General features: G+C 39.3%; 1 protein-coding gene across 1 annotated transcript in view; it reads right to left on the bottom strand.

Annotated features, from left to right (window-relative positions):
• Positions 1–1,088: 1,088 nt before the first annotated feature.
• Positions 1,089–10,915, bottom strand: part of TNC (tenascin C) — a 79,831-nt gene continuing 70,004 nt past the window's right edge. Inside the window, exons 24-27 of the mRNA XM_044661513.1 lie at positions 8,903–8,999; positions 8,112–8,273; positions 3,760–3,923; positions 1,089–1,674 (exon numbers count right to left, since the gene is read on the bottom strand). Of these exons, the coding sequence (XP_044517448.1) occupies positions 1,564–1,674; positions 3,760–3,923; positions 8,112–8,273; positions 8,903–8,999 (534 nt within the window). The 3' untranslated portion in view covers positions 1,089–1,563. The remainder of the gene's footprint in view (positions 1,675–3,759; positions 3,924–8,111; positions 8,274–8,902; positions 9,000–10,915) is intronic.

The raw sequence follows: 10,915 nt of genomic DNA, 5'->3' as shown, positions 1-10,915 counted from the left end.
TTGTCTCATAGGTGGAAGAGTGGTAAGGGTGGGCAATGGGGGTCAAGTGACTTGTCCAGGGTCACACAGCTGGTCCCCAGTCATTTCTAAGGAAATAGAGGCAAAAATATTCCCTTTGGAGAAAAAGAAATGTAGAAGGAGAGAAGTTCTCCTCGAAAAAAAATAACATTTTGACCTCTTTGATCAAAGAGTAGGGTCCACAGGAACTGGGTAGAGGCTCCTTGCTCTCAGATAAAAAAGAAATAACCCTTATAGGAGTCTTCCCCATTCTGTATTCTCTGCTTTGTTAGTGACTTTTCACTTTTTGAAGGGTTAGAGAGCCAATTACATTGAAAAAGTGAGCTATTATGTGTATATTTAAGATACTTCAGACCAAAACCTAGCTGTTCACTTTCTTCTTCAAAGTTCCTGTCAGCCTTGGCTATTAATGACTCACCAAGAGGATGCCTCGCATTACAAATTAGACTCCAGTAATCTAGAGACTTATAGAATATCAGAAGTGGACAGAACTTTAGAGGTCACTGAGTACAACCTTCTCATTTTACAAAAGATGAAACTTGATTTAAAAAAAAAAACACCTTTCTTCTTTCTTAGAATTGATACTAAGTGTTGGTTCCAAGGCAGAAGAGCAATAAGGGACAGGCAACTGGGATTAAGTGACTTGCCTAGAGTCACACAGTTAGGAAGGCCAAATTTGAAATCAGGACCTCCTGTCTCCAAGTCTGGCTTCCTATCCCCTGAGACACTTAGCTGCCCCTTCACTCTGCCACCCAGCTGCCCCTGAAACTTAATTGTTCTTTCTGAATTGTGGCTCCTTTTATAATTAGATTTTCCAAGTGAGTCACATTCTTGCCTCTCCTCAAAGATGCTGGATCTGATAGAACACTGATTTAAAATAGAATGTAAGCCCAACAAGTACATTTAAAAGTAATTGTGCTTTTATTAAAAAAAAATACAATCAGACACTGTCCTGCTGTGTTTTGGAAAGCATGGATCTCTTTAAAAACACTTAGTTTATTATTATTATCATCATCATCATTATCATTATTATTATTATAATATTAATCATATTAATTGCATCCTTACAGTTGAAATGGTATTGCTTTTCTGGTCTCTGTTGTCTGAAATGTAAAAAAAAGCCTTCCAATGACACACATTTAATTATAGCTAATAATGATAATTAATTGTACAGTTTTGTGTAAAATATGGCTGGTTCTAAAACAAACTACCAATGTACAACCTGCTCCCTGTGCTTCCCCAGAGCCACCCAAGAGAAAGATCATGTGAAACTGTCACTGGAAGAATTTTTCAGAAACAAATAAACAAACAAACAAAAAGCCCCTAATAAAACCGAAAAGAAAACCCCTTTGAGATCATTGTCTTTGGTGTGAAGGATTTTACCGAAGAGCGAGTGAGATCGGCACTATTGCTCATGATGTCATCAACATTATGGCCCTGGCTGTGGTTGGGGCCAGTGGCTTTGATGCTTTGGTAAGATCCTCTGTATTTCTCTGGGTCTCCCTCCCCTCCCCTCGATGGTCTTCCCTCTTGTCCATGAAGTATTTATGCCCGTTTTCTTCTGCCTTCTAGGTTCCGGAAGTTGCTGGGTCTTAGCTTCATTTCAGCAAACTGAATTGAGTGCTCATGGCCCTTCCAGTGGAACCAGTTAACTCCCTGGGGAAGAGAAAATGGTCCAAGTTGGTTTCCATTGGGAAGACAATCACCCTATTACCACATGATCCACTATTTGATTTAGGGGTGGAAAACACCTTAGGGAGCATCAAATCCAATCCACCCTCCTCCTCACATTATACTTCAGTAACTATGGCCCAGACAGGAGATGTACTTGCATTAAGGTGACATAGATAAGGTCACAGAGTAGAATGTAGACCCTTGTCCTCTACATATATAACCTCACTGCTCTTTTCTTAATACTGGAAGTTCACTGATTGAACAGAGTGATGTAGTCCATACTAAGTATTTCCTTCTACAAAGTAAGGATGGGAGGAGAAGGTAAAACCAAAAATAGTAATATTTACATTGCACATGTCTTAGAAAACATTTCCTGCCAGGTTAACTTGGTGGAGACCATTCAGGATAATTATTCCACATAGTAAATCTCACCTTGAGCTGTATAGATTCAAAAGTCCTACCCTGTCCACTGTTTTCCATCATTGTCTATCTGGTAGGCAATAATAAGAAGCTATTGAGAGATAGCTTCTTATTATTTTTTTAAATTTTTATTTATTATTATTATTTTTAGGTCTTCAAAAACCTGTATATTCCTATTCCTTAGTCTTTGTATCATTCTTGTTGGGTTCTCTTAGAAACTACAGCCCAGAGAAGGGAAATAAATTACCAAAGGTTATCCAGCTAATTAGTGACAGAGCTGGGACCAACATCCATAAGCCTTTCCATTATATTATTTTGCAGGGACCTAGATTCAAAGTCATGGCTTTCTGGATTACTAGCTTATGATCTTAGGTAAGTCACTTGATCTATTCAGGCCATAGTTTTCTTATCTCTGAAATGGATAAAATAATTGAACTAGCTGTTTTTGGGGTTCCCTTTTAGTTCTCACATTCCATGTTCTATTTCTTCCAAATATAACATTCTAAATTCTAAAGTGCCTTCCAGCTCTGATATTCAACTCTAAGATACCTCTAAGATAAGCTCTAAGATACCTCTCAACTCTCAGACCTTCCAAGCTCTGACATTCTCTGTTCTAAGATTCCTCCCAATGCTAATTCTATGTTCTGAAGTCATTTGAATGTAAAATCAGAGAGCATTTATAAAACAAGCAACTGTCCTGTTATTTATTGCACTGATATTAGAAGATGAGATAAGGCTATGACTTTCTCTTGGATATGATATGATAATGCTTCACCTCAGTGAGTTGAAGTAGAACGAGCACTGACCAAACACTTGGGAGACCTAGATTCTAGAAAGCTATACCAATACTTCAGTGTGCATCTGTGCATAAATCATTTTTCTTTTGTGGAGCTCCGTTTCTCAATCTATAAAATGAAGGGATTTAGGCAGATGATTTTATAAATTCTCTTCTGGCTTTTTTATCTCACTAAGGAGTATGAGTCGGCCAGCAAAGTCATTGAAGGCCTGAGATCCTGAAACACTTTAAAAATAAGATTCCTTAAATAATACAGTCTATCTTGTGCCTGAGTGTTTTCACTGGCTGGCTGCCATGCCTGGTGTGCTCTCTTTTATTTGGACTTTACCAGTTTCCTTCATGCCCAAGCTAAAATCTCACCTTCTATGTGAAGCCTTTTCAGTCCCCCTCGGTTCTCATGTCTTCCCTCAGTGGATTATGTCCAATTTATCCTTTATCTATCTTCTTTTTCCATAGGTGTTTTCATGTTTTCTCCCTCATTATTCTATATTAAGGTATCCCTCATTATGAGCTCCTTGAGAGAAGAGGACAGTTTTTGCTTTTCCTTGTTGCCTCAGCCCTTGGTACAATGCCTGGCATCTAGTAGGTACTTAATAAATGCTAATTGTTTCTAAATATGATTATCTCCTTTTTATACTTGAGAAAATTAAAGCCAAGAGACACAAAGGAACTCCCCGAGCCACAAATCCAGTAAGTAATAAAGCCTGAAGTCCAACCTTGGTCTTATGATTTCCAGTTCAATGTTCTTTCTATTCTAATTCAGCACTTATTTCATCAGGCTCTCCTAATGGAGAGCACTGTGCCAGATACATCCATCTCCCTAAGGCTCATGGTCTTCTAGGAAAACTCACCTGACTATGATTGTTGTCACCATACCGGCCCATAAGGTTGACTCGGTGGCAATTCTTGTACCAGAAAGCTCCCTTGTAGGAGAGAGCACAATTTGTGATGGCTGAATCTGTGTCCTTATCATATGTAGAGAAGAACCTTCCATTGTGGTAGGCCATGGAATCACCTGTGGGGGGCAAAAAATGAGGAAATGAAAAATCTGAGCACACATTTCTCATTTTCATGGTGAATGACAAATTTAGGCATGGTTACTTAGAGAAGCAGGCGGATAGTTGACATCTGGGGTAACTGGGTGGCACAGTGGAGAGCGTTGGGATTGGAATTAGGAGGACTCATTTTCTTGAGTTCTAATTTAGCATCAAATAATTAGTAGTTGTATGATCCTGAGCAAGTCATATAACCTTCTCTGCTTCAGTTTTCTCATCTGTAAAATGAGCTGGTGAAGGAAATGACATCTCTCCAGTCTCTTTGCCAAGAAAACCCTAAATTGGGTCATGAAGAGTTGGGCATGACTGAAAATAACTGAACAACAAGAAAAGGTACTCATTTACTCAAGGTAGTAAGTGAAAAAGCCAAAATATGAATCCAAGCATCCATGTGGCTAGTATCCTGGCTTAGTCAGAAAGAACTAACTAAAAGTGAAAGGCCACCTTTGAGGCTTATTATCTGTGTGACCCTGAATAAGTCATTTTATTTTTTTATTCTTATTTTTTTAAAACCCTTACCTTCTATCTTGGAATCAATACTATGTATTGGTCTCAAGGCAGAAGAGTGGTAAGGGCTAGGCAATGGGGGTTAAGTGACTTTCCCAGGGTCACACAGCTAGGAAGTGTCTGAGACTAGATTTGAACCCAGGACCTCCCATCTTTAGGTTTGGCTCTCTACCTACTGAGCTACCCAGCTGCCCCCTAAAGAAGAGATTTTAACAAATAACTCATACTTTGTCTTCCCCCCCAAAAAAAACTCTTACCTTCTGTCTTAGAATCAATACTGTGTATTGGTTCCAAGGCAGAAAAGTTGTAAGGACTAGGTAATAGGGGTGAAGTGACTTGCCCAGGTCACATAGCTAGCTAGATTTGAACCCAGGACCTCCCATCTCTAGACTTGGCTCAGTGGATTAAGAGTCAGGTTAGAATCAATACTGTGTATTGGTTCCAAGGCAGAAAAGTAGTAAGGGCTATGTAAATGGGGGTTAAGTGACTTGCCCAGGGTCATACAGCTAGGAAGTGTTTGAGGCCAGATTTAAACTCCTGACTCCAGACCTGGTACTCTATCCACTGTACCTATCTACACCCTGATAAACTACTCTTTGTGCCATCAAGTCTATGGACTAAGTCTTAGATAAATTGCCAATTGGCTTTGGCATAAGGCAGTGGTTCCAAAATTTTTTTGGCCTACTGCCCCCTTTCCAGAAAAAATATTACTTAGCCCCCTGGAAATTAATTTTTTTAAAATTTTAATAGCAATTAATAGGAAAGATAAATGCACCTGTGGCCATCACCGCCCTCCTGGATCGCTGCAGCACCCACCAGGGGGCAGTGGTGCCCACTTTGGGAATCACTGGTATAAGGGATTCCCCATGAGCCGGCAGTCAGAAGACTTTTACATATTTGTCAGTATATCAAGTATATCTATTTATTTTTTATCCTTATTATATATCCTTATTGACAGTGCCTTGAATATAATAGAGGCTTATTAAATGTTTTTTGAATTAATTTAAGACTCTGGTTTGTGGTTTCATCATTGTGGGCCTCCTTTCCACCAATTGTGGATAACAACTGAGTTCAAGCGAGCAAACATTCATTTCAAGTTGCTGTGGCTGAAAAGAATTTTCACCCTCCTGTGGTTAATCTGATACTGAGCTTCTCCTAACTGAGAGGTTCATCCACAGTTAACAGACATACATTTTGTTAGACTGTACCTGGCAGAATTTTCAGTCTGATATGTTCTTGGGGAACTCAGAGTCCTCATGACACTCTGATAGAGAACTGGGAGAGGATGCCCATCGATAAGAGAGTTTTGCAGGGAGCCATCTATCAGCTCTTTCTCCTGATACATTTAGCTATTGTTATTTTATTTTATTTTATTTTATTTTATTTTATTTTATTTTATTTTATTTTATTTTATTTTAAAACCCTTAACTTCTGTGTATTGGCTCCTTGGTGGAAGAGTGGTAAGGGTGGGCAATGGGGGTCAAGTGACTTGCTCAGGGTCACACAGTTGGGAAGTGTCTGAGGCTGGACTTGAACCTAGGACCTCCCATCTCTAGGCCTGACTCTCAATCCACTGAGCTACCCAGCTGCCCTGCTATTGTTATTTTAAAACATCATACCCTCTAGATGATCTAGTTTAGAAGCTGATTGCTGTGATATTAGCCTCATCTACATGTGCATTCTATTAGCTACTTGGGGGTCTCTTTGGTTTAATTCATTACTTTCTAGTTAAATGTATTGATTTTTACAGACACTTCAGCTTCTCTTCTTGGTTCCACATAAAATGCCTGCAGACTCAATGATTTCAAGATGTGAGACGCTCTTGGTGGAAGTGATTGAGCAAGTTGTAACAGGGATTCGTAGACATTCTTAATAGCTGATGCCATGGAAAGCATGTGAATGACAGGCAGATATTGACGGAATAAGGGTCTGCTTATGTCTGGTATATGCTTAAAAAAAGTCTTCAATAGTTGTTCTGGAAAAAGCAGCCTTATGAGACTTAGCTTTATGAATGGAAACAATGCCGTGCCTTTTCTCGTAACTGCAGAATTGAAAAGACGAAGACAAAGAGCTAGGTGGAGACTCTATTTCTGTCTGCTCTGAACATTACACCTCCTGGGTAATGCTTCTTTATCATACCTTAAGCCTGAAAATTTTCCATTAAAAAAAAAAAGATTGTCAGGTAGCAAAGCTAAGAGTTTAATTCTGTTATTTTCAGTCCTTTATTTTTGAAGAGGACCTCTGACATCATGGGGTGATGTCTTGACCTGCTTATGAATTGGATTTAAGTGAGGCAGAGCTGCACAAAGTCATCAGCCTCGCTCTTTTTTCCAGAGTTATCAAAGTTCAGTGGCAAGACCAAAGTCAGGATGACTGGCGATGGCCCGGGATGCAGTGGATGACCTTGGCCTCTTCCATGTCTGACCGACTCTAAGCACTTCACAGCACTTCTTCAACTACTTTCATGGCTGTTGGAACAAATCGTTCTCATCTGACCCATTCCACAGGACAAGTCTTTAAATCCTCAGGGTAGACACCTCCCTAATTTGCCAATGGGTTTGGGGTCTTTCAGTTACCCTCCACCTATCTCCCAAGATAGTTTTACTAGGGTATGGTTACAGTTTCTTAGAGCCACATGTGGGAGAGAAGGTGGACACAAAAAGTGAATGAGCATCCCTGAAAAGGGCTTGACAAGTCCTTACCCGTGAGGTGCTAGTCCTCCCCAGACACCTTATACACTCTGGTGTAATGCTAGAACCAGAAAGTCTCCTAGTTTGGTCTTTAGTTGTCTTTACGACCAGGTGACCTTATAGTGAAGTCAAATCCCCTCATTTCTTTCCACCCAACTGTATTCATCTTTGTATTTGCTCCCCAACTAAAATGCAGAGGTAAGCTCTGCACACACAAAGAATATGGCTTTCCTTTTGGGAGTTATAAAGTTCTCATAGTACAAAAATAGGGCATTTCATCAGCCTACCAAATTCTTTCCATGCTGCAAAGATGATCTATTGGAACCAGTTTTATTGGGAGCATGCATTTACCTTGAATTTTTTTAAAGACCCTCGAGGACCTTCTCCTTTAGAACCAATTCTGTGTATTGGTTCCAAGGACGAAGAGCGGTAAGGGCTAGGCAATGGAGGTTAAGTGACTTGTCCAGGGTCACACAGCTAGGAAGTGTCTGAAGCCAGATTTGACTCTAGGACTTCCCTTTCTAGGCCTGACTCTCAATCTACTGAGCCATCCAGCTTCCCACCTTGAACTTTTTTTCTAATATTGATTCCCTTGTAATACCCATTGTGATCACTGGCATTCATTCTTCACTGTGCTTTGATCCAGATTCACATCATCCAACAGAATGAAGGCTGCTTCAAACCTCAGAAAACCTCTTCTGGCACTAAGTGGCATAAGATGCTTCTATTGAAACTTTCAGGGAAGAACTTTTATCCTGAGTTGTAAAGTAAGTCCTCACTAGTGCCCTAAGATTATAATTCTGAGTCCTAAAGATTTGCATTGCTCTGGGCCATTATAATATACTGTATATTCTTAAACGTCAATCTTAGCTTCTCTGGATTGAAAGATTGAAGAGTTCTGCCCAGAAACTACCCTTGTTTATACACTAAAATCCACCACTTGGGCCTTACCTGCTGTTCCACTGTATCCATCCACTTTTAGCTTATAGCGGGACTTGGCATCTCCAACACTGAATTTATCATAGATGGCATAAGCTGTCTCACCATGATCCCGGAGGTCCACCCTTAATTCATACTGTCCCTGGTTAGTGATTTTGTGAATGTTATCCAGCCCTGTTGGATAAGAAAGGTTAAACGAATAAGCAGGAAATCAGGGGACTATTCTCTTTTCTATAATTTCTTTTATCTTGTAATGGGAGAAGAACATGGCTAGTACTCTCAGAAATTTCAAGCCTTGGTCTTTGTACATATCAGGCATTCAATACATGCATAAATGAATAGATTTAAGGCTGAGTTGACTTTAAAAAGCCCTAACCTTCTGCCTTAGAATGAATATTGCAAGGGTTAGGCAATCAGAGTTAAGTGACTTGCTTAGAGTCACACACAGCTGAGAAGCATCTTAGGCCAGATTTGAAACCTGGTCCTCCTGACTCCTGATCTGATTATCTATCAGCTGTGCTACCTAGTTGCCCCTTAATTCACTGTTAGGACAAAAGAACAAAATTCCCCTCTTTAAATGGAACTTTTAATTGTCAGTGGCTTTTAAATGGACATGCTTTTAAAGGGATGTTTAGTCTTTGAATATTCCTTAGTGGTGGCATATCCCTTTTTGTTTTTTAGTAAACTTCTGTCTCTACATAGCATATTGTCAAAAAAAAAGGTAAAAGGAAGAGAGTATGAGATTTCTTGATGGTAGTTGACTTTCTCACACATTAATTACACAATGTTCAGGGAAAGTTTACCAAGCCAAAATTCATCTCCAAGTTTCCCAAATCCAGCAGCATAGGTCCTCCAATTCTGGTAGAAATCTTGATGTCCATTACTACGTCTCAGAAATACCTATAAAAGGAGTAAAAGTATCTTTGAATTTGTTTGCAATTGAAGGAAAGAGCTCACATTCATACAGTGTCTTAAGACTAATAAAGAGCTTTTCTTCAACAACCCCATGAGATGTTTAAGTACTCTCATTCCCATTTACAGAAAAAAAATGAAGGCTTCAAAAGATTATGATTTACCCCTAGTCACAAAGTCCTTTCCTCCTCAAGAAGGGGAATAACTGAGATTTAAACCCACTTTTTTCTGTTTCCAAATCCTCTTTTCTCTGTATCATGCTGCTCTCAAGAGACTCATTTTCTCATCTGTTGTTTGGGAATGATAGTATCTGGTCTGCCTCACGAAAGGGGATGCTGTGAAACTTGAATGACATGATATATGTGAAAGCCTTTTGGAAAGTATAAACCATAATACAGAAGTCACTCAATCAGTCAGTCAAGCATTTATTAAGCACCTATTATGTGCCAGGCACTGTGCTACATTATCATCATTTCTATTGATTCTGAATTTGAGATTAAAGACGTGATATGAAGCCTTAAGCAAAAGAAAGCCAGTAACTGCTCTCCTCCTGAAGAGCCATCATTTATATCATCCCTTATTCAGGCATGAGCATCAAGGCCCTCTAAAGTGCTCTATACTCTATCCAGGCATCCTCTTCTCGTATGACTGTAAAATTATATGTTGACCCTGACTGACAAAGGCCTCTACCCATCTATGTCCTATTTGTTTGTCCTTGACTCAGCATCATTGAGCTGAGTGCATGAAGTGATCCCTCCTCCTCTTCCTCTTGTCTCAGGTTACCTCTCCTCATCTCACCAAGGTAATCATTTATTCAAGAATTCAATAGTTATTATTTCTAATTTTCTAATTAGAAATATTTAGGGATGTGACTTTATTGGAATTCTTTGTAAATTTATTGCTACGTTTTTTATCTTCTACAATTCTCAGGACAAATAGTTCTCTCGCTGTTTCTGTATGTGTGTCTTTAACCCTCTGAAAAGGATAAGCAGGTTTATTAATCTTTCAACTTCTGGCTAAAATGAAATTTTATTCTGTGAACAATTGAGGCTGCTTCCCCAGAGTCTAAGCTATTCTAGTGTCACAAAGAGACCTTGGAGAGCCCATATGGATCAACTACTTGATCTGAGAATAAGAAAGCTCTCAGGAAGTTTCAAAATGGATATGGAATATTCATGGGAAGTAAACCCAGGAGAATGGGGTTCAGGGTTTCCTTCCTGTCATCTTTCTGGGTCCCAGATGCCTTTCCCTGTGAAGACTGTTGTTGTCCCCTGGAACTTCATTATTCCTTTTGGTTTCTACTTATGGTGGCCCTTTCTCAATCTCCTCTCTTCAATCCCCCATCCCTCTGTTGTGAGAGTCTGTCCCCCTAAAATTACCTTGTTTCTATTTTTGTATGTAATCATATGTATACATTTGTCTCTTTCTGTCTCTCCCAACTGAATAAATTTAAGTTCCTTGAGGACAGGGGATGTTTCATTTTTTTTGTTTTTGTTTTTGTTTTTGTTTTTGTTTTTGTTTTTGTTTTTGTATCCGTACTAGGTGCTTAATAATTGCTTTCTAATGGATTGGTTAGTTTCTTTTTCCAGGCTATTATTTAGGATTAAATTCCTTTGGCAGCTGGATAGTGGTTATAGGGCTTATGCTGTTAGAGAGAAGGCTGCCTCCTGGACACATCTGCATTGATAGCTTGGTATTGCCCTGATGACACTACGTCTGGGAAAGCAGAGGTGAGATGTCATCTGTTTCATTTATTTTTATTTTATTTTATTTTTAAAATTTTTTCCATGGTTACATAATTCTTGTCTCCCTCCTCTCTTCCCAATCCCCTCCTGGAGTTGACAAGCAATTCCCTCGTGTTATACATGTATCATCATTCAAAACCCATTTCCATATTATTCAAT

The sequence above is a fragment of the Gracilinanus agilis genome, chromosome 2, assembly GCF_016433145.1.
Source record: "Gracilinanus agilis isolate LMUSP501 chromosome 2, AgileGrace, whole genome shotgun sequence".
In the NCBI taxonomy this organism is placed as follows: domain Eukaryota; kingdom Metazoa; phylum Chordata; class Mammalia; order Didelphimorphia; family Didelphidae; genus Gracilinanus; species Gracilinanus agilis.
The sequence above is the reverse complement of the archived record's forward strand: the minus strand, read 5'-3'. Positions and strand labels throughout refer to the sequence as shown.